General features: G+C 36.1%; 1 protein-coding gene across 3 annotated transcripts; it reads left to right on the forward strand.

Annotated features, from left to right (window-relative positions):
* The first annotated feature begins 585 nt into the window (after positions 1-585).
* Positions 586-24,584, forward strand: RARS1 (arginyl-tRNA synthetase 1). Of its 3 annotated transcripts, XM_034406162.3 has the most exons (16): positions 639-731; positions 1,998-2,182; positions 2,556-2,690; positions 5,037-5,231; positions 9,656-9,767; positions 10,113-10,213; positions 11,578-11,699; positions 12,034-12,154; positions 14,073-14,202; positions 15,167-15,271; positions 17,061-17,239; positions 17,663-17,772; positions 20,959-21,064; positions 21,912-22,084; positions 23,254-23,501; positions 24,382-24,584. In XM_034406162.3, the coding sequence occupies exons 4-16, from the start codon at positions 5,079-5,081 to the stop codon at positions 24,489-24,491; spliced, it is 1,770 nt and encodes a 589-aa protein (XP_034262053.1). In that variant the 5' UTR covers positions 639-731; positions 1,998-2,182; positions 2,556-2,690; positions 5,037-5,078; the 3' UTR covers positions 24,492-24,584. The 3 variants fall into 3 exon arrangements, with proteins under 3 accessions (XP_034262045.1, XP_034262053.1, XP_087743504.1); XM_034406154.3 differs by lacking the exon at positions 1,998-2,182 and having other exon boundaries at positions 586-731; XM_087887378.1 differs by lacking the exon at positions 1,998-2,182 and having other exon boundaries at positions 639-748.
* The last annotated feature ends 14 nt before the right edge of the window (positions 24,585-24,598 follow it).

The following is a 24,598-nucleotide window of genomic DNA, read 5'->3' on the forward strand; positions in this document are numbered from 1 at the left end:
CCTCTGTGACTCATTCAAATAATAGACCTCTCACACATAAGACACTTTTATGGTCTGTTTCTGTTGCTCCCCTCTGGGAGGAAGTTTAGAAGTATTTCTAGCAGTATTTCTAGTATCTCTGAGAGCTGTATGCAACGAAATTTAATTTTAATGTATGCTGATTAGTGCACATTCAAAGTGACAATAAAGTTCTTCTCTTCTCTTCTCTTCTCTTCTCTTCTCTTCTCTTCTATTCTATTCTATTCTATTCTATTCTATTCTAACCAGGAGAGTAAACCGACTACCTCAAGCGGTAGATGCTGGACAGGTGCGAGTCTCTTGAATCGCCCTGGCCATAAGACTTAAGTTGATTCGCACGGTTTGTCCGACGCTTCCTAGACAATCGTTTCGTCTCCTGCATTATAATTTCCTGCAATTAATTTTGCAGTCTTTTTTTTTTTTTTTTTTGGTTAATCCAAAAATCTCGTCCTTGGCGCCAGGCGGCCAGGAAGCCTCCAAAAGAGGAACGGCAAAAAAACAAAAAAAAACAAAACCCACCACGTTCCGACGCGACTCAATAGGGGGCGCTGGAGGAAGCTTCGACGCGCTTTCTTCCTCGGCCCTCTATATTTCACTTTCTCTCGCCTTGGCGTTAACAGTAAGTTCTGGTTCCGGTTCCGGCTGCGGCTAGCCTGTGGTTCGTGAGAATGGCAATGCAAGCGGCGGAGTGGGTAGAGCGGCTGCAGCGCCAGGTCAGAGGCTTCCCCGGGTGGGTTGGGCGCGGTTTCGGGGGAAGACGAACGGGGAAGCCGTGACGGTCCTCGCTCTTCTCCGAAGACGCGCCGGAGAGCTTCTTTTCTCTCTTGCCGGCTGGGCTTCCGCTGCGGACGCGTGGCAATGCTTGGAGCTTGCGCGGGGGAAGCTTTGGGCTTTCCTCCTTTTGTCTCTTCGGAGTCTCTCCCCTTCGGCATTTATTTTCATATTCTTGGCCGGGGCTTTAAAGCGGGACCGTGAAATGGATTTCCTAAAGCAGAAGGTTGAATAAGCAACCTTTGCTCCCGCTCGACTCCGTTGTGCCAGGGAGGGAAGGAAAGGTGGCTTAGCGGGGCATAGCGAAAAATTAAAAAACGTTTTAAATTTTGCATATTTTGTGAGTGGCGAATAAGTTCCTCCGGCAAAAAAGGAATAATATATGTCAGGTCTAGGGAAAAAGAGCTAATACAAGCAGATTACCCTACTGTCTCACTTTCTCTTTCTCTTTTTATCCCTCCTCTCGTTTGTATTCTGTATTTTCGTTTTTATTTTCTTAAAATAAAAGATTTACGTACCTAATGTGGTAAATAGTGTGTTATAATTTCCATTTACCTGTGAATTTTGCTGGTTCACCTGGGGACAGTTTGAAGTTACAACGGCACTGAAAAAAGTGTCTTATGACCATTTTTCACACTTATGACTGTTACAGCAGCCCCATGTTCATGTGATTTACATTGACAACTGGCTCAGTTGTCGGTTGCAGTGTCCCAGAGTCATGTGATCCCCTTTTGCGACCTTCTGATGGGGAAACCTGATTCCCTTAACAACCGTATTGCTAATTTAATAACTGCAGTGATTCACTTAGCAAATGTGGCAAGAAAAGTCGTAAAATGAGGCAAAGCTCACTTAAGAAATTTCTCACTTAGCAACATAAATGTTGGGCTCAATTATGGTTTTAAGTTGAGGACTATCTGTATTTGCTGCCGAAAATATCAAATAAGCTAGTTCTTTTATGGGACGAATTTAGTTGTTTGATGAAAAGATGTATGGTAAAAACTGAACGTGGTGTTATACACCTATCGATTTATTCTTAGTTTTTTCCCAATCTATGGCAAGATTGACATTTCCTGACAGCAAGGGAAAGGATGTCAGAAGTTAAAGTATTCTGCACTTGGTTATCATAAACTGAACTGCATGATTTTTTCTGTGTAATGAAATGTTTTCCCCCTTTCCTATTTTTCTTTTCTTTTCTTTTTATATTAAAGCAATAAAATATTGCAAATAAATGCCTACCTTTCCAGCAATCTCCAAGGAAGCCAAAATAATTCCTACCAAGACTGAAAATAAGTGTGATGGATAGCAGCATATACGTTTAATGAATAAAATAAAAACTATAAAAATTAAATGAGAAAACTTATGACATCTCACACAGTGAACTTTTCACATAAAGGTGACAATTGTTAGCAGCTTCTTTCTTTGCCATGTGGTCATTGTACTTATTCTTTCAAACATATAGTGCACTCATCTTATAATAATTTTTACTGTATGAATAAGGGAGATTAGTTATTTCCATAATTCATGACATGAAAGCTTGATTAAAAATTGCACGTTTTAATAGCAGAAACCTATTGCAAAAAGCTATTTATTTCTTCAGTAGGCTTAGTATTAGATTGATATTTAAAACTTGAGGATGCAAAAAGATACAGATTAATAGATGACTGAAATCAGCAATATTAACTTACTATATAAGAAATAAGAATGGTACACTTATTTAATTGTAGGAAATAAACTGTAATGTTCAAAAAATCATTGTTGCTTTTTAGGAAAGAGAAATCAAGTTTTTGACTGCTGAAATAGATCATTTGAAAAACTATGGATGTTTGGGAGCTTCACCAACCTTGGAAGAATTGCGGGAAGAAAATGCAAAATTGAAATATCGCTTAAATATCCTGCAAAAGGTATGATTTTGAACTTTTTGGAGAGCAAACATTGTGAATAAGGGAAATGGACATTTCTACAGATCTGAAAGAATCATTTTTATGAAAATCATGAGCATGTGTGCTAAGCTGCTAGATAGGTTTCCAGAACTAAAGGGATACTGTGTCAAAGCTAAATAAATTGAAAATAGAAGACATTGCATCCAGAAGTGGTTAGTGCGCAATAATAAGACCCAGTGGTTCATGAAGCTTTCTTTCTTGAGTTTTTTGTTTAAAGTTAAGAAAGGGTAAATTAGATTGGGACAAAATTGAGCAGCACACCCAGAGGAAGAAAAAGCAGAAAGGTAGGAGAAGAATTGCAGTGGAAAATAACTACAGTTCCAGAACTGTCAGGAATTTTCCCTCTTGATGTGCAGTGAATATAAAAAGCCTACACACCCCTGTTAAAATGCCAGATTTTTGAGATGTAAAAAATCAGACCAAAATAAAATCACTTCAGAATTTTTTCTACCGTTCATCTAATATATAAGCTATACAATTCAATTGAAAAACAAAACTGAAAGCTTTTAGGGGGGAAATAACAATAAAACTATAATAATGTTGCTGAATAAAGATGCATACCTTTAAACTGATACTTTATTGAAAGACCTTTTGATTTTATGACAGCATTCAGTCTTGTGGGATAGGAGCCTTATTAGCATGTTACATCTTGCCTTCGGAATCTGTTCACTCTTCCTTGAAAAAACACTTTAAATCAATATGTGTATATAATTAGTAAGTAGTAATGTTGGGAACGACTAGCACATATGTGCGAGGGGAACCTTTACCTTTTTAATGTATATTGAACACATAAGAGACTTGTGTTGCACTTTGTATGTCAGAGATATTGCCAAGATGGTACCACCTTGTCCAATTTTTTTTTAACAATAAAGGTTTAAAAAAAACAACACTCCAAATCTGTCAGATTGCAAGGCATCTCCTGTGGACAGCCCTCTTAAGATTATCCACAGATTTGCAATTGGATTTATAAAAACTTGATGGGAAAAAAAAGATTTGCAATTGGATTCAGGACTGGGCTGTGGCTGGGCCATTCCAAAACTTTGATTATCTTCTGGTGAAGCTATTCTTTTGTTGATTTGAAGGTATATTTTGGGTCATTATAGATGAAATTCCTCTTCAGCCTTTTAGCAGAGGTCTGAAGATTTTGTGCCAAAATTGACCGATATTTGGAACTGTTCATACTTCCTTCCACCCTGACTAAAGCCCTAGTTCCAGCTAAAGAAAAGCAGCCTCAGAGCATGATACTGCCACCTCCATGTTTCGTTGTGGTAGAGTGTACGTTTGGCGATATGCAATGTTGTTTTTGTTCCAAACATACTTTTTGGAATTATGGCAAAAAAGTTCAACTTTGGTCTCATCAGACCATAATACATTGGAAATGGAGGGACATCCAGTTCTTGATGATGTCACTGTTATACCATATTTTTTCCACTTGTTGATGATTGTGTTCATTGTGTTCCATGGTACAATGCTTGGAAATTTTTTGTACCCTTCTCCTGATTGATACCTTCCAGCAGTGAGATCCCTTAGATACTTTTTAAGCTCTTTGTAGACCATGGCTTTTGCTATAAGATGCAACTGAGTAAATGTCAGAAAAATCCTAATAGAACAGCTGAACTTTATATATGCTTGATCAGAGTCACTTCAATTGATGGTAAATGTGTCCTGACTTTTGAATGTGATAGGATAATTCTGAACACAGCCACCCTAAGGGTGTACACACTTATGCAACCACATTATTCTATGTTTTTATTATTTCCCCCCACCCTCAGCATTTCAGAGGTTTTTTTTTTTTTATTGAATTGTACAGCTTATATGCTATATTAAAGATGAAATGAAGTGATTTATTTGGTCTCATTTTTTACATCTAACAACCTGGTGTTTTAACAGGGATGTGTAAGTAGACTATCCACTATGTTGCTATTCTTGGAAATGCACTTACAGTGTAAGGGTTTTCCCAAATAAAAGGGGGACAGGTTGCATGTGTCTGCCCATGCACGCACACACAAATGGATAGAACCAGATATGGACAAAGCATCCAGATCTATCAGGATTGTTTCTATGAGGTGTGACGCATCATGTAACAATGGAACTTTTTCATTCGTTATAATTCAGACACATAAATATGTATATACATGACCATCTAATTCCAACCATTTGTGGAATTCTAATTTGAAAAGATGGGAAATGAATAAATAGGACTTCCTTATTTTGTTTATAATTTGAAATTGCATTTTGAATTCTTAGCTCCATGGAACCATGCATTCTTATCATTATTAAGTAATTTTATTTTGTATTCCTGTTTAGAGCCTTCAAGAGGAAAGACGTAGAGAAAAATCATTCAAAGGCATGATTAATATCAATCACAGGATTCAAGAAATTTTTAAGGCAGCTATCAAAGCTGCATATCCTGATTTAGAAAACCCACCATTGGCAGTAACACCAAGCCAACAGTCTAGGTTTGGTGATTACCAGTGTAACAGTGCTATGAGCATATCTCAGGTAATTGATAGTATGTATATTTTTCATAGATCTTTATTGCCATGCTGTAATTTGTAATTGTCCAATTAGACAATTGATCTGTTTTTATTAGACAGCTCTTTTTCCATAGACCTGCTCTATATTATTAAGCCTTTGAATTGTGGCAATGCTTTGTAAATAACTTGGAAAAAGGGTAGTCATGTGAATAGCAGGGTATAGTGATATTATTTTGGACTTCAGGATTTCTCAAAATTTGGTTTGGTGATTGTATAGCCAAAAAACAAATATTTCAGTGGAAACTGTCAAGCTGTTTGCATGTATTTATTTTAACTATTCCTACATCTTTTTTTTTTGTGCAAGTTAAAGCAGATAATGTATTAATAATATATATTGAAAGGAAAGCAGAAGTGACAAATTAGCAATCTAGCAATTAAAAAGTAAAAGCAGTAATAAAAATTAGTCTTTTAGGTCAAAAGTTTTAAATGTAGTGAAAGGTCAGCAAAGATGTGCAACACATCTTTCTGGGAATTGAGTTAAAGATCATATTTATTGTTCCAAATAAATGTGGGTATGACATCTGTAAGAGGATTGATATGAATGATTTATTTATATAATAAATATGTTTATAAATGAACGATTGCTTTTTCCCCTTCCCCTCGCAATCTTCCATAACAAACTGGATGGAAGCAGATGACTTATACTTACTTACATCCTTTGACAAACATTCCTTGCAAATATTCAGTCCCTGAATTCCTTGCAGACATATTCTCCACTAACTGTATTCCATATCCTAACATTAATCCACTTGCACATAAATACATTTGATCTTGGTCTGTTCCCACTTATGTACAACTTACAACTATTCATTCAGTTTTCCCTTTTAAACAAAACATTGACCTTTGATAAATTAACTTTTATATCCATGCTTGTCCTTGCATCATAAAAATCTGTTTAAATTTGCTGAAAACCACTCAGGTTTTTAGCCAATATCATAGCTTTGTCAGCATACATTGTAAATCTTTCCACAATTACACTTCCAAGGAGACCTTAATCTCTCTCTCTTACTGCTCATTCTCATCTCTTTTACTCTTTGAAATAGTATGAGAGGTTGTATCTTGAAATTCAAGAAGAATAAATGGTGAAGAATATGCATAGTTGTATGAATGAAAAATGTTTCTATGAAAGTAGAGAAAAATTAAAATGAAAATAGATTTGGGTAAAAGTAGTCTAGTCTTGTATAGATTAATATATGCATGAAAGTGAAGGGATAGTTTTAATTATGAATGCAAGGGCCTAAACATATTGTATATAAGAAAATACACATTGAATAGAATAGAGTAGAATATTCTTTATTGGCCAAATGTGATTGGACACACAAGGGACTTGTCTCCAATCTATAAACTCCCAGTGTACATACAAAAAACAAAGTGATAAGTCATAGATCATAAATCATAGTTACAATCATAAATCATAAGATACAAACAACAAATGATAAATCATAAGATACTGATAGAAGAAGGTAGTAGGAAAGATAATTAAGATGAGAAGATGATAGCAATACAGCCCTTCTACATCTTTAGGCATAAGACAGTGCTGTGGGAGTTAGGTGTTTAGCAAAGTGATGCAGTAGTGGGATTCAGCCAGTTCGCATCACTTCAGGAGAACAGTTGTTAACTTTCTGAACAGTTTGGTGAACTGGTTGTTGGAAGAAATCATTAGGGCAGAGAGCCGGTTGTTAAATTATTTGAATCCCACCACTAGGGATGGGATTCAAACTGGGGAAAAACTGTCTAGTTGTTTTGACATGCAATGCCTTATAGAGGCGTCCTAAGGGGAGAAGTTGAAACAGTTTATGTCCAGGATGTGAGGGGTCTGTAGATATTTTCTTATATAACATACAACATTATCTAGGATTTTTATGTCATAAAAGAAGATGTTTGGAGGTAGTTTCATATCAACACTCAAGTAGTGATAATGAATTTAAGGATGAAACGTATTCTGAATTAATATAATTAGGAGGAAAGTTATTCTGAACAAAATTAAAGAATATAGGAACAGTGGGTCATTTAGAGAGCAAAAAATAAGGGAAATTGTTATTTTTCAATGCATATCTGCTCAGAAATCTATTTTAAATATAAGGAATATAAGAACTTTTATTATCATTTTTTTCTGTGGGCACTCTGGCACACTAAAAATGAAATTCTGTTGCCTACTCTCTAAAGTATACACATACATAACATATGTAGACATGCTATATACATGCATATGTATACACCTACATCCTAACATATAAATACATACAAATATTAATCACTGTTCATCTTGAATACATAGCAGAAAGAAGAAGCTTGAGAGTTTGCAAGGTTGATAAGATATCACTTATATGTGGTATAAGCATGTGCTTGTGTGCAAAGGATATAACTTTATTATTTATGGTGAAAGAATAATATAATTAGTGAAGGATACTTTTATTTCCTTCATTTAATTTATCATTATTATTTATTTCCATGTCCTTTAGCATTTTTTTTTTTTTTAATTTGATTTATATGCCGCCCTTCTTCGGAGACTCAGGGCGGTTTACAATGCGTTAAGCAATAGCCTTCATACTTTTGTATATTTATACAAAGTCAGCTTATTGCCCCCACAAACTGGGTCCTCATTTCACCTACCTTAGAAAGGATGGAAGGCTGAGTCAACCTTGAGCCTGGTAAGATTCGAACCTGCAGAAATTGCAGGCAGCTGTGTTAATAACAGGGTGCATTAAACCACTGTACTACCAAGGCTCCATTTACCATTTGGGCCTATAAGATACCAGTTTTAGTCAATCAAAGCTTACATGGAATGATTTTTAGTAAAAATAAGAAAGAGCACATTAGTTTACCACTCTCTGTTGTAGTTATGCCATATGCAGTTTCCCTACTAATCCTAATGACACAATAATCAACCATTTTGGCCAATGTGCCACAAGTACAATCTAAGTCTTACAAGCCAACATGCTCTTGTTTGCATCCCACTAGCTGGCACGTTTATATATTCCTAATATATTCATCCACATGGGCACAATGTTTGTAATGTTCTATAATCAATTAAATCAGTGCATGTTCACAGTATAACTCACACTTTTTTCTTAATTGCCTAGGAAAATAGTTGGATGGCTTGGCAAAGTGGCCTGGCAGTAATCTCATTGATACATGCCAGCCATCAGGTTCTCTGCATGACTGTATTGCAGTAAATGAACCACATTTTTAAAAAAGAGCTCATTAGTACTGAGATTGGAAGCCATCCAACTCAACACAAACTTGCAATCCCTTTTAGAGAATATAGTTTGACTGTTGTTTTACTCCAAAAAACAGTGGCTAGCTGTCTTGTCCAATATGGGTTTCTGTTTTTGTTGCTTCTTAAAATAGGCATGGGCAGAAGTTGGTAATGGACTGTTTCCACCAACTGCATATGCTTTTGAATTCTTCCTAGGTCAGGGGTCAGCAACCTGCGGCTCTGGAGCCGCATGTGGCATTTTCATTCCTCTGCTGTTGCTCCCTGTCACTCAAAATATGCACTCAAAATATGCATCACACTGCCAATGTACAACACCTGCCAGCATGTGATTTATTGAGCTTTTCAACCCCCAGTAGCCAACCATAGATAAATCCAAGAAAAGAAAAGTTTCAGAAGAAAACAGAACATTTAATTCAACTACATATGCTAGTTTTGTGGCCGCTCAAGAAATAGTCAGGCACGGGAAGGGTTTTGTGGCTCCCGGTGTTTTTTTTTTTTCTGTGGGAAATGGGTCCAAATGGCTCTTTGAATGTTTAAGGTTGAAGACCCCTGTCTTAGGTCATATTCAAGATGTGATGCTACTGGAGCTTTTTTTCCTTAAACTTTGCAAAAGTTATATTTGCTTCACTGATTACTTTCATATATTGGAATTGTTCTGATGAACAGACAAACTGGCAAATCTGCGCATGCGCGAGATGGCGGTTCCCCGAAGTGCCGGCTGAGATCGGGATGAAAGAGTTGCGACAGGAAACCGGGGGAAGGCCATTTTTTCCACTCATCGGCCCCCTACCCGATATGCTGAGCCTTTGACAGTTCAAATGAGCCGTCTCCGACAGAAGATTGCTCTCGGATGACCCAGGGACGGCCAGGGAGAAAGAGAAAATGCGACGCACAAAGGATTCAGAAGCCCAAAAATAGGCCTGTTGTCAGGGCCCAACCCAAAAGATGGCTTGCAGGCCTGACACCTGTATTCGGTCTATAAGACATACCGAAATTTTCACCCACTGGGGGAATGGGGAGGAGGGAAGTGCGTCTTATACTCTGAAAATATGGTATTTTTGTCAAAGCGGGTTAAATGATAGATCTGTAGGTTATTGACTATGGCATTGTGTGCCTGGCTGTATTTCCAGTCAATAAGCAATTACACTGACTCCTTTCCTTATTTTCAGATACTGCTCAAGACTAAGGAGCAAAAAGTAAGCCCAAGAGATATTGCTGACAAGATTGCCAGAAATATTCCAGACAATGAATGCATTGAGAAAATTGAAATCGCTGGACCTGGTACAGTTACTCTATCTTTATTTGCTAGCAATGTATATTATAATATTAAGTTGGTAATATCATGCTCTGGCACATGCTGAACATGGTTCTTCCTCGCCATAATTAATTAAGTCTGCTAATAGAAGAGTGTATCTGTTTGGTATAAGTATGTGTAGCTTTTTTGGCATAAACTTTTATTTGTGGTAAACTGAAGATTTATATTGTGATTACAAATATTATACTAATCATTTGCATTGTCTACAAATATTGAGCTAATCTGCCGCAAAATATTTTCTTTGTAAAGAAAATAGATATGGATATGTATTTATATTCTTAATGACCATTTTAATTTTGATGACTCTAAAGGTTTTATCAACGTACACTTGAAGAAAGATTTTGTATCCAGACAGCTGAGCAGTGTGCTAATGAATGGAGTTCAACCACCTGCTGCTGATGGAAGAAAAAAGGTGAACAGTAAATGGCTGTTGGTATCTTACCTTGCCCGATGAGTTCATTTTGCCTTTGCCAAAAATGAATGTTTTTTTAATATGTAGTTTTCTTGAGCTTCTGTACAAACTCTTTCATAACAATGAAACAGGTCTTTCATAGTATTCCAGGAAAGAGAGCTAATGACAGAAAAACCAGCTCATTTTTATAAGCATAGAAAAATACCTGTGACCTTCTTTAGATTTTGATCCAGATTAATAATACAAGCTTCCAAAAATTCTGTCCTTTTAAATATAGAAATTGGTTATTTTCCTTTCAAAGAAATATTTGTACAAAAAACAAATAATTTAGGTAAAACCTGAACATACCATATTTATTTCATTTGTTTGATTTTTATCCCACCTTTTTTTATAGATAAATCAGGGTGGCAAACATACATAATACTCTCTCTCTTCCCATTTTCCTCACAAAGACAACTCTGTGAAGGAATTGGTCTGAGAGAGGTCCAACATAACTCAGCCAGCTTTTATGCCCAAGGCAGGACTAGGACTCACAGTCTCCTGGTTTCTAGGCCAGCACCTTAACCACTACATAAAACTACATGAGTTTTAAATGTTGTCTTGTTAGTGCATACATGGACTCCACAGATAATGGAATGTGTGTGTATGTGTGTGTATATAGATATATTTTCTGTATGTAGTAAACATGTAGAGCAGTATACAATTATGTTCATTCTTCACTCTCAATAGTGGGATTCCATAATTACCTTAAAAAAATATATTACATACCGTATTTTTCGCTCTATAAGATGCCTTCCCCCTCCCCCCCCCAAAAAAGTGGGTGGAAATATCTGTGTGTTTTATAGAACGAATGTTGCTGAAGCCCCGCCCACCCTTTGGCTGTTTTCGGCCTCTGCGCACCCCATTTCCCACCGTTCCAAGCGGTGGCGATTGCTGCTGGCGTTCACCACTGGTGATAAGCAGCGGCAATAGGCGGTGGCAATCCCCGCCGCCTGGAATGGGCCAGAAACGGGACACACGTAGTCTGAACACAGGACGCGTGGAGGCGGTAATAGACGGCGGCAATCCGCACAGCCTGGAGCAGCTGATTGGCAGTATTCCGGAAGGCCAATCCAACCGCCAATCAGCTGCTCGCGATAACATGCTGAAGATGGCCAGGCTGTTTACTGCAAGGACGCTAGCCAGATGAATACCGATGGATACTGGGAGGCAGAGACAGATTTTTTGTTTTCTTCCCCAAAAGCTAGGTGCGTCTTACGGTCCGGAGTGTCTTATAGTACAAAAAATACGGTATATATTTTTACATCAATTGTATTCTAAATTTTTAGACAACTTTTTTTTCATTCTTTATTCCATACAAAAAGGTGGTGATTGATTTCTCTTCCCCAAATATTGCAAAAGAGATGCATGTTGGACATCTGAGGTCAACTATAATTGGGGACAGCATGTGCCGTCTTTTCGAATTCATGGGGCATGATGTTCTAAGGTATGTCGTGTAGTATAATTATGGACAGGCTCATAACGTATTTAGAGATATAGTGCTTCTCTTTCTGTGAAGCAGCCACACTTTACTTTCAATAATTTGTATGACACAAATGTATCAAAGAAATGCTAGAACTCCTCTGCCTTGCAATGAACTGTGTTAATTAAGCAATAAGCGCACTGTAAATACTATTGTGGTTACTTATCTGGCACAGTATTTTTAGGCCAAACACCACAGAACTCTAGATGAACCATTTCAATTAGATTAACTGAAATAGTGTTTTTCTATGTAAAGGTTACCTGTATTTTACACTTGGTTTATTTTTCTTGATATCCAGATTGAATCATTTAGGAGATTGGGGCACCCAGTTTGGGATGCTTATTGCTCATCTGCAAGATAAATTTCCAGATTACCTCACTGTTTCTCCACCCATAGGAGATCTCCAAGCTTTTTATAAGGTATTGTATCCACAATGTTTATTCCTGTTATTATAATTGCTTACAAAATGCTTGATGTTTTGCACGGTATTGAAATAGTATGTTTGTTTTTCATTTTCATTATTCCTTACTATAGGTTGTTTTTGTAAGATTTTTTTAAATTAAAAGAGATCAGTACAGACCATTACATATGAAAAATCAGTGTTGCAGCAACTAATATTGCAAATGTTTATTCAGAGCTTTTACTAAATGCTATTCTTAATTAGAGGAAAAATAATGTGTTTAAAGATGAATCTGTTAGTTTAATCCATTAGGAAAAACTGCAGGTAAAGTCATCATCTACATATGTAAAGTTGTTTATGATTGACTCAACAAAATCAGTCAAATAATAGTTAATGCCATTGACAGCCTATTTCTGGGGATTACAGGAGGAAGTAGGATGGGATACTAGACTAAAATCTCCTTAGATCAATAGGATGTAGGAAAATGTTTATAACCATCCAGACTACATAAACATTTTTCTATCAAAGAGGTATTGATGGAATGAATCCAGAGACATATGAGTGTATCCTTGCATGATGGGCGTTACTGCCAGGGTTAAAAGCGAGAGTTCTTTCCATTTCTGAAGAAACTGTCCCTGAACACACAGGATTTTGCTACACATTACCCAAACAAAAGTAATAATTGGGTAAGAAGTTTGAAAAGAAAATGTCTGTATAGCTGCATATTTTCAGACACTAACTCAACTTTTAAAAAAATTAGATGCACTTCGATTACTTAAAAACCTGCACTTCTCAATTTCTAAGCGGGGGGGAGTGCGATTTTAATTCCAATGAGAGCAGATTTTCATTCTCCACTTCTTTATAGAAGAACTATCATGTCAGCAATTGAAGATTATGCAGATTAATAGTACAGAAAATTTCCCATGGATATTCAAATTCACATACAGTAAACTCATATGTGAGTGAGGATTCCCAATTTCTCTTCAGTAATAGAGCTGCAACTTCATAGTGTGCTTAATTTCTGCATATGTTAAAACATGCTGAAAAGATCAAACAGTTAACATTGCTGAAATTGCAATTGAGATAGTTATGTTTATTAATTTGAAATTTAATTAATATTGCCCTTTTTATCTACTCTAAACATTAATGCTGCTATGAATACTTTGATTGGATTCCATTTAATGCACATCACAGCATCTTTAAAACAACACATCCTTGGTAGTTAGTAAGGCTCAATAGATACTTCATTTCCTTAGAGTCCTGCGTAAAAATCAGGTGGAACAACGGCTGATGACTTCTTTGTATCGGTCCACAATAAAAAGTGTCCTCACATACTGTATGTTAAACAGCCGTATGGTACGGCTGTTTAACAGCCGCGGACAGGAAGGCACTAGAGAGTGATTAATTCGGCCAAGAAACCATTGGTTTCCCCCTAACACCACTGGATGACATCGCCAGGTCTCGCTGTTTCAGCAGAGTAAGAAAGATACTTAGGGATGATTCACACTCTGGCCAGTGTGTCTTTTCACTTTTACCAATGGGTAAAAGACACAGAAGTATAGCCAGCTGGACAAACAGGCTTAAAAACAACTTCTACCCATGGGCTGTCAGACTCCTAAACACAATATAACACCACAAACAGATTAATATAAATTTCACTGGTGCCAGTGTAGTCTGTAATATGTATATACCATGATATAAGATCATACACCAGAGTAATATACATGTTGCACAGAATATGATGTATATATGGAAACATATGACTAGTTTTTTTTCTTAACTACTTGAATAAGGATTATTCTTTATATTATTCATATTGTCTTGTATTCTTGTATGGACTGCACCAGTAGAGGTTAAACCAGTTTCGTTATATACATGATGTACAATGACAATAAAGGCTTTGAACTTTGAACTTGAAGTTTATATTCTTAACCTAGGAATCAAAAAGAAGGTTTGACACTGAGGAAGAGTTTAAGAAGCATGCATACCACTGTGTGGTCCTCTTGCAGAGCAAAACTCCAGACATTATTAAAGCTTGGAACCTCATTTGTGATGTATCCCGAAAAGGTGATTTTTGAAATTTTGACGGGTTTGTCTTGGCTACTTTTGAGCATTTTCTTAGAAAAAGACTTTTTTAAACAGTTGTGACTTGCAATTATTTTTGTAGATCATGCTAAAGCATAAGAATTTTGAATGTACCATTTAGGGTGGAAAATTTTGAGAGGTGGATCTAAAGTTACTCCTCTGTGAGACCAAGATCGAGTCTGTAATATCAAACTTTACAGTGTTTTGGGTCTCCTAACTACCAACATATTACAGCATGAAGAAAGAAAGGGAGGGAGGGAGTCACCTCCATAAAGAATGTCCTGAAATAGATTTTTGTCCACTGTTTTTCAACAACAATTCAGGGATTTATCAATGTAATTTGCATAGAGAAGATTATAGTTGATTTTAAGGCCTAGTTTCTTTTTTATTATACAATTTTATTTGTAGGAAGCTCTCAATCAAGTGTGTGACACTGAAAAATTTTCAGTTTTTCTCTTGGTTACCTTTTCTGAATGCTTAACATCATGCTATATGTCAATGGAGATTCTCAGTTATCCAGGTAGAGTTGTCCGGGAGTTCAGTCATGCCAACTGAGCTTCTTTCCTTTTTGGTTTGAAACATTTCACTGCTTATCCTTGGATGCTGCTTATCCCATTACTCAAGGTCCAGTTAAATTATTAATCTACATTGAATACTGATAAAAATCAACAGCCAGCTTCAGTCTTGTTTACCTGAAAGTTCATTAAACAGTTAGAATTACCTATGAGAGGAGAGGATACCACTTTAATTATTATTGTGTTTTAAACTAAGGACAAAGGCCTTGGTGAATTTCAAGGTAAACCCATTTTTTTAACATTGCTCCTCCTCTATATAATTTGCTGTTGTATTATTCTAATCACTAGATTTTCAACTTAACTTTTCAACTAGATTTTCAAATTCTTCACTGCTATGTGCTGAGATTTTTTTGCCTCCTCTTCTTGATCAGAATTCCAAAAGATCTATGACTGCTTGGATGTTTCCATCATAGACAGAGGAGAATCATACTACCAAGATAGGATGCATGAAATTGTGAAGGAGCTTGAAGAACGAGGTAACACATTTGTATTGTAATTGGAAATTAAATAGCTGAAATATGTTTAAAATGATAATCCATTTATTATATGTTTCAGACCTTCAGGAAAGTTTGCTTTTATTAAAAATGTTTTATTATACTTAATCAATAAACCTAACTACTACCATTAGCCATAAATTCAAAATTACTTTATTTTTCTTTCTGTTGTCATGGGTTTGGAGAAGTAATATACAACTTTATTTAACTGATTTAACCTGACACAGGGCAAGATTATCAAATCTGCCTTATAGCATATTTTCAGAGAGAAATTGTGACAAGCCAAATATCAGGATGACTACCATGCAATATTTTTTGCAATATATTCATAGCCATATGTAAGTTCAATGATACAAGAAAATGTTCTTTAATTAAGTATGTGCACATTTTGGATACCTACTGTAGTACAAAGAGAAGTTCAGACAGATAAAAAAAAATGAGTTAATGCCTGAATGATCATATGGAGACTCTTTCTTGATTGGTCAATTTCCGAGATAGCTATTCTTTGATAAGATGTTTCTTCTATGTTGTATTATTTCCAGTTTACTCTTCAGTTGGGCAGCTCCCAAATATGGAGGTTACTATTTTGTATCCTCTGGCCTGGAAACCATTACATTGCAAATTGCTTCAATAAAATTGGGCAGGATCTTTTGACTTCTGATTGGTTCTTTTTAGTATCCTCGTTGTTAATAAATTTCCAAAATAGATGTAAATATCTCTCATGCATGATAAGCCAATGTTGTTTGGGACACACTGTTGATATGAGAATCTTCTATCTTCAGACAATATGTTCTTATCTATTTGAAGTGTTGGTAGTTTCTAACAATTTCCAATTGTTGCCATTCCATCTCTTAAAAGTGTTCACTAACTAAAAACTAAATCCTTCATTTACCCATTAAGATAGCTATTTATAGCTCAATGCCATGATTAACTCTGCTTTTTAATCTAGGCCACCTAAATTCAACCCCCAGTTAGTTTAGCTTTTGAATTATATGCTTTAAAATACTGAAGGCTGATAGAAGGTATTTTCCATAATTTTTTTCATTGTGTTTTATCTCTTTCTGAACGAAACAAGTTGTTTTTCTTGCTGCTTACATTTAACCGGAATCAAGTAACTAATAATATCATTGCTTCCTATGTTTTAGAGATATGGCTTCAACTAACAGAATTTGTTGTATTAGGAAGGCTAAATTTATAATCTGGAAATATTTAATAGTGGCTGATTCTTTTGTGTAAGATTAATAATAAGATCTATAGGGTTCTGATTGCTGGAAAATAGGCTTCAAATCAGTCTACTCAAAATAGAAAGTAAGAGATGTTACACATGGGAAGATAATCAGATAAATTTTTCTTGATTAAATTTGGAGCAAAGCCTTATGTGAGAACAGGATGAAAGTTAAACTGAGTCCAAAACCATTTTGCTACATTATCCTCTGATTCTTTTTAAAGAATTTCAGGCAATTGGACACTTTATTTTTCCTTCTTTAATCAACCTCTGAAATCTGAAGTTAAGCCCAGCTCAAGAGATAATTATAAGTGTTGCATTGGAAGTGACAGATGTAGAAATTTTAAACAATTGACTCCATTTTGTTTGCTTGGCTTGGAGTATGGCTTTATGACAAGTTCTGTTTGTAAATCTTTATTGAACTGGCTTTTATTTATACAGTTTTTGTAAAAAAAAAAAAAAAAAAAGTAGATTTGCTTCCCAAACTTTAATAGAATTTTCTGTCTGTTTTTGCATGGTTACCCATGATGTATTTTCTATCTTTAGGGTTTCTACAAATGGATGACGGCCGAAAGATTGTATTTATTCCAGGATGTTCCGTTCCTTTGACAATTGTGAAGTCTGATGGTGGTTTCACATATGATACATCAGACTTGGCAGCAATAAAACAGAGGATTTTCGAAGAAAAAGCTGATTATATAATTTACGTGGTAGACAGTGGGCAGGTGAGCTTCTCTAACCTGAGTGTTTTCTGTTTTGTAAAATGTTTCGCTTGTGGACATTGATGTGATGCAAACCAGATCTAAATGTACTGTTCATGTAATACTCCCTCCCATTTCATTAATTCCTGTAACTTTTTTGTCTGTTATTTTTACCCATTTACGTCAACAGCCCATTAAACAGCAATATATGGAGAAACACAAAATATAGTCAGTTATGCTTAACTGATTAATGTTCTCTCCTTGAACAAAAAGATTAATCTATCTGATCATTTTGAGTATTGAACCCTACTGGGAGTCTGGTTCCTTCCTTGGTTCTCAGGACAGTTGCTCCCATTGCTTTCTCTGAAACAAAGCACACACTTTATTAGAAACATTTTTAGACATCATAATTAACAATTGCTACTTTAATCCTGCTTTGTTTTGCAGTCTGTTCACTTACAAACAGTATTTGCAGCAGCTCAGATGATTGGCTGGTATGATCCCAAAGTGACCAAAGTAATTCATGCTCCTTTTGGAGTGGTGTTGGGAGAAGACAAGTAAGTGTACAAAGTATTTTCTTTTTCGGGGGGAGGTATGTGAATGTGTATGTCAGTTGAGTCTGTCTTGACTCTTAGTGACTATCTAGACAAGTCCTTGCAGTTTTCTTGCCAGCAAATTCAGAAGTGGTTTACCATTAGTTTCTTAGAATAACTGAGATCACCCAGCTAGCAACACACCTAAGGCAGGGTTAGAACTCAGAACTTAATTGTTTCTAGCCTATTGCCTTAACTACTATACTAAACTCTACTTCAGTATGCTTTAAACTAAACTCTATTGTTAATCTCACTGGAGGAATTAATATGCTTATTTAAGATTAATTCAATAGAGAAAAGAATTCTATTGATTTGGACCATGCAATATTCATGTTGAAGGCAGTTTTAGGAAATAAACTATTTAGATCAAATATTCAGGTTTTTGAATTGGATATTTTCAAAGGTGCTCCTTTTTCTGAGCTACCGCCTGGAAATGAGGCCAGTATCAATCTAGATAGATGAATAGTCTGATTCTGTATAAGACTTTCTTTTGAAAAAGGTTTTTTGTCAACACACACAGACTTTTTTTTTTTTTTTTGGTATTTCTGAATAGTTCTATCATAAGTTCAATTGTGACATGTATTTTGCCTTGTTTTTTTAAGCATATTCTTGCAGGATGGTTAGAATGGGGTTTGGTTGTACATTCTGCAGCATAACTTTGAGCCATAAGGAGGCATTACTTTTGCCTGGAGGCCGTGCAGATCTGGATGGGGAGGAATAGGCTCAGGTTCAACCCATCCAAGACCGAGTGGCTGTGGTTTCCGACGTCCCTATATAGTCAGTTGGTGCCATCACTGACTATTGGGGGCGAATCATTGGCCCCCACGGAGAGGGCGCGCAACTTGGGCGTCCTCCTGGATTCACGGCTGTCTTTAGAAGAGCACTTGACGGCTGTGACCAGGAGGATTTTTCATCAGGTTCGCCTGATTCGCCAGTTGCGTCCCTTTCTGGATCGGGACTCATTACGCACGGTCACTCATGCCCTTGTCACCTCCCGCCTGGACTATTGTAACGCTCTCTACATGGGGCTCCCCTTGAGGAGCACCCGGAGGCTCCAACTGGCGCAGAGTGCGGCCGCGCAGGTGGTAATGGGAGTGACATGGTGTTCCCATGTAACACCCCTCCTGCGCGAGCTGCACTGGCTCCCGGTGGTCTTCCGGGTGCGCTTCAAGGTTTTGGTTACCACCTTTAAAGCGCTCCATGGCTTAGGACCTGGGTACTTGCGGGACCGCCTACTACCACCAATAGCCTCCCACCGGCTGGTAAGCTCCCATAGAGAGGGGCTCCTCTGGGTGCCGTCGGCCAAACAATGCCGACTGGCGGCCCCCAGGGGGAGAGCCTTCTCTGTGGGGGCACCTACTATCTGGAACGAGCTCCCCCCAGAGATACGGAGGATCCCGGATCTACGCACCTTCCGCCGTGCTTTAAAGACCTTATTATTTCACCAGGCGGGCCTGACCTAATTTTCTCTCTTTTATAAAAGATTTTTTAATTTTTAATTATTTTTTAGTATTTTATATATTCAATTTTAAAATTGGTTTTAAATAGTTTGGGGTTTTAATTTGTCTGGACCAAAATTATTTAATTTGATTTTAATTCTATTTTTAAATTTTGTATGTATGTGTTTTATTGTTTGGCTGTGCACCGCCCTGAGTCCTTCGGGAGTAGGGCGGTATAGAAATAAAATAAAATTAAATAAATAAATAAATAACACTGAAATGTATATATTAGTGCATAGTGCAAGAAAAGCTACTGTATATAGACATCTATTTTTTGATCTGCATGTTGTAATTAAATTGTCTATATTGGAAATAAGAATCCTCTTCATCCATCTATACAATTTTATGAATATGGTTAATCAAACCTTCATTAACTAAAGTAACAGCTTAAATAATACTCAGGAAGCAATATATTTTTTGAGTTTGGAAAGACTTTCTCTTTTTTCCCCCCATCCAGATTTTTATTACTAACTCTTGTCACTTCTTTATTTTATTCTTCTATTTTAGATTTGAATTATGCCCGTTAATTAGGGGCTCACCATCTGAGGCATACAGAGCCACATGAGGCCCAAAATCTTTGTGTGTGGGAGCCCTTTCATTTGCTGTTAAATTATTTTTTTTATTTCAGTCACATTTTTAAAATTAATTAATTAATTTGTTAACTTTATTTGCTGCCTTATGTTGCTTTGAGATTTTGGGGCCTCATGTGGTGCCTTAAAATTTATACTGTAAATTATATGAGGACTAACTACAGTAATTAACTAAACATAATTTTATTACACTAGAGTCAATGAAATGAAAAACCTACTGTTTCAGGAATGGAACACTCCAGAAGGTTTTGGATCAGGATCGGTATGGTCCAGGGGATGAAGATTCCATTCCTCCTCTCGACCATGCTGATCCTGGCCTAAAACAAACTTGGTTTTGTCTGAAGCATTAATAATTGCTTTCACAAGATTAATTTAGAGCCATGGTGGCACAGTCATTAGAATGCAGTATTAGAATGCAGGAGTTCGATCCTGACTGGCTCAAGGTTGACTCAGCCTTCCATCTTTCCAAGGTCGGTAAAATGAGGACCCAGATTGTTGGGAGCACTATGCTGACTCTGTAAACCTCTCAGAGAGTGCTGTAAAGCACTACATAGCTGCATGTAAGTGCTCATGTTTTTGCTGTTGCTAACTTTTGGAAAACTACCAAACCACGCTTTAAACAGCTAGACCAGTTGCTAGAGAAAATACATTTTCTTACACCTAAAATGGAATTATTGTTATAGGCAAATAATAATAAGGCTTATCTTTTTAGGAGTGCAGGAAGAGTTTGATTCCTAGCATACCCCATTAAGACAAATTGTGACATTAATTGAAAAAAGTGCTCCTTCCCAAAATTAATTATAATATTCCCATGTTCAAACTAAAATTCAGCTTTAATTAACCCTCTTACTTTGAGTCTGGGTATTTACACTGAAATAAAATTTAGATTCTTTAAAATCCATTCATTTTTTAATATATTACCTGTCACCATGGATACAAAGAGTGTTTGGGACATCACTTTCATGCTGTGAAAGCAGCATGTGTTTACATTTGGAATGTAACTTTTATTTAAAATGAGATACCATTTCAGGAAAGTAATAATTTTCACTCTTTGCTATAAGAAAAAAGTTCAAAACACGTTCTGGGGATACAGTACGACTGATTGATCTTCTTGAAGAGGGATTGAAGCGATCAATGGATAAACTGAAGGAAAAGGAAAGAGATAAGGTAATGGATTTCTTTTTTTTTTTTTTCTTGAATCCAATGTAGTAATTTTGTTTTTTCTGCTATCTTGCCTTCATGCAGCATGTCCTACACTTTGTATTTCTTTTTGTTTTAATTTACTGGAATTTTCTGTTTTGCTAATTTTATGTGTTTGGTTAGCAATGAACATCGCATTAAGATGTCCCATCTTGGATACTGTTTCATAGTGCTTAAAGCTGTTTAAATGGGTATGGAATAGAGACAAGATCTACCGAGATACTCTCGGAGAATTCATACATTTAGAGATTAATTTTGGCTCTGGTCTGTAGACTCTTGTATTATTTTAGCTTTCCAGCAGATGGCAGAACAACATAGAATGAAGAATAGATAGGACAACTTTTGTATTGATTGTATTGGTATGTGGCGGGGTGTAATTCACTGCTAAGAAATGCTTTGTACCTTACCACAAGTAGAATGGTCACTGTAACTTTCATTGGTGACCTCAATTCTTTGCATATATAATGAGAGATAAACCAACATCATCCAGTTTTAGAGAATTATTTTAAGCCACTTGTAGAGTTGAGCAAAAATGTGTTGGAAGAAGACTGCAATCTTTGAGCAACAGTGTCTCCAAATAGTAGCTGGAAATGATAGAAGATTGTTTCTTTATGAGGTCTCATTTGATGCTACTTGACCGTTTTTTAAAGCAATATGTTTTATCTAATATTTTCAAGCCTTTATAGTTGTACATGACTGGTACTGTTTTTGTTGTATTTGTTCGATTCTGTATGTCTTTATCTTGCTGGACATTGATGGTAATTAAATAAACTCATTCATTTGTTTGAAAAAAATATTTTATTTGTCTTAACAGGTTCTTACAGCTGAAGAATTAAAGGCAGCCCAGATCTCAGTTGCCTTTGGTTGCATTAAATATGCAGACCTGTCTCATCACAGAATAAATGATTATATTTTCTCTTTTGATAAGATGCTTGATGATAGAGGAAATACTGCTGCTTATTTACTTTATGCCTTCACTCGAATCAGGTAGAGATATTATGCCAAGTTCTTTTATTTTTCAAGTTATAATATATGATAATATATAATATAATATGGGACCATTCTATATTTAAAAAAAAAAACAACCTGAGCTAATCACTTTTAGAATGCTGAGGCTATGCTACTATGTGCTAAACTAGCTAATTTGTTAACTATAAAATGGCATTTAATTGTCAGTATATTTAATAGTCTTGCTTTCACAATCTATAGCTATGGACATACATCACTAATTATTTTAATGCCCAAGGAAGCCAGAAAAAATTAAAGTAAACATTTAACTTTAAATTTTAAGCATTAAAAGCAACATCCAGCCCATTCAGCAATGTATTTTGCTTTAAGGGCAAGACTTAGTAATTTGATAAGGTAATCTGGGACACACTTGCATGGCATATATAGTGATTGGAGCAAAAGTACATATTATGGTTCTGCGATTGGGGTTCAGTAAGAAAGAGCTGCTGACATGTATTGAACCTGCTGGGACTTCCTTCAATCAAATATGTCTTTTCCTGCTCACTTGGCACAGGCCAATAAAACTATGTGGCTTATTTTAAGGATTTTTTTGTATGTATGCAAGTTCTTCTTGCATAAAAACTCAAGATGATTGAGGTGTGGTTGCTTGATATCTTACTCCCACTTTTATAGAGCAATTGATGCCTAAAGTGTCTGTAGCTTATATTGGTTTTACATTGACTCAGGACTTGTCAGATATGAAAGATCAGTTCAACTTGTGAAAGTTAAATTAAATAGATTTATTGTCCAATGTAAAGCAATATTCTCAACTAAGGTCAGCACCTGGTTGGAGTTAGCTAAGGGTCAACAGTTGTCAAGGGATTATATTTACTTCTCTTGTGGTTACATAGGGATTCTGGGGTGATCCTTCTTTTCACTCCATCCCCAGGTTCAGACATCACTTCTGCTACAGCATTTTCAAAGTGCATCTTTCAAGACATAATTCTGTATTTTAAGAAGCAGTATTTCTAACAATATTATTTAATGCATAATAGCTATCCCATCCTTTTGGGATAAATCAGTAATTTTGGTACATCTTTGTTCTTGCATCACATAATCTTTTTTGGGGAGTCCAGATAAAGATGTTTTTCTAGAGAAGGAAAGGTTTGATCCGTTAGCATCTAATCTAAGGTTTATTTCTGTAACAGATCTATAGCAAGAGTGGCTAATATCAGTGAGGATAAACTACAAAAGGCAGCTGGAACAACAGAGATAATATTGGATCATGAAAAAGAATGGAAACTAGGCAAATGCATTTTGAGGTTTCCTGAGATCATCCAAAAGTGCTTGGATGACCTTTTACTCCACACACTCTGCGACTACCTCTATGAACTAGCCACCACATTTACTGAATTCTATGATAACTGTTATTGTGTGGAAAAAGATAGACAAACTGGTGAGTTACCTTAGTGTTTTGAAAGTAAAGTGGGACAGTTGTGTGAAGATTATTAAAGCCCCAGAGTATTGCCAACTCAGTAAGAAATACAAAGATCTGTGAAAATCTTTCCTTTCAAACCAGGTTGGATGGAACCTCATACTGAAAGAACTTATGAGACTTTTTGTACTAAATATATTTTCAATTTTCTACTCTAAAAAGGGCTATAAAATATGGCAAATAAAATTATTAATCCTTTGAAATAAAACCCTGCCATGATTGCAAAATAAATACATGGTTGGATAGACTAACGTTAAATTATAGCTGCATTGGATCTCTTATGAATGCAAAAGTTTGAACAGAATCATCACAAAAGTAAAGTAGTACAGGTAGTCCTCGACTTACGATCCACAATTGAGCCCAAAGTTTCTATTGCTAAATGAAATAGTTAAGAAAGTTTTGCCGACCTTTTATTTTACGACCTTTTCTTGCCAGAGTTGTAAAGAGAATCACTGCAGTTGTTATGTTAGTAACATAACAACTGGCTTCCTCATTGACTTAGCTTGTTAGGTCACAAGAAGAAATCACATGACCTTGGGACACTGCAACCGTCATAAATACATGCCAGTTGCCAAGCATCTGAATTTTGATCACCTGACCATCTGGATGCTGCACCAATCATAAGTCACTTTTTTCTGTGCTATAACTTTGAATGGTCACTAAAGGAATGGTTGTAAGTCAGGGTCTACCTGTAGAGTGTCTGTTCATAAACTTAATTTGTGATAGATTGAGAGAAACGGATTATGACTGCATGATGTTGTGTTATTGAGGCAAAATATATTAATTTCTGAAATGGCTGCATCTAATATTTATTTTTGTGCTGTGTCTGTTTTGTATCTAGGTGAAATAGTGAATGTGAACATGTGGCGAATGCTCCTGTGTGAAGCAACAGCTGCTGTGATGGCCAAAGGTTTTGATATCTTGGGAATCAAGCCTGTCCAAAAAATGTAATTAAAATGACTTTTAAAACTGTTAGAAGCAAAGGATAAACAGTTTCTTTTTTCCTTGCCAGGGTTAGAACTTAATAAAAATAACAGATGCTCAGATTCGATTTTCTC

Source organism: Pantherophis guttatus, chromosome 2, assembly GCF_059756535.1.
Source record: "Pantherophis guttatus breed Tessera chromosome 2, ASM5975653v1, whole genome shotgun sequence".
In the NCBI taxonomy this organism is placed as follows: domain Eukaryota; kingdom Metazoa; phylum Chordata; class Lepidosauria; order Squamata; family Colubridae; genus Pantherophis; species Pantherophis guttatus.

Excerpts from the sequence above, each read along its gene's own strand:
- RARS1 (XM_034406154.3), top strand. The coding sequence starts at position 687 with ATGGCAATGCAAGCGGCGGAGTGGGTAGAGCGGCTGCAGCGCCAG. Across the intron at positions 17,240-17,662 it reads ACGTGGTAGACAGTGGGCAG|TCTGTTCACTTACAAACAGT; the intron begins GTGAGCTTCTCT and ends TTTGTTTTGCAG. Across the intron at positions 17,773-20,958 it reads GTGGTGTTGGGAGAAGACAA|AAAAAAGTTCAAAACACGTT; the intron begins GTAAGTGTACAA and ends CTTTGCTATAAG.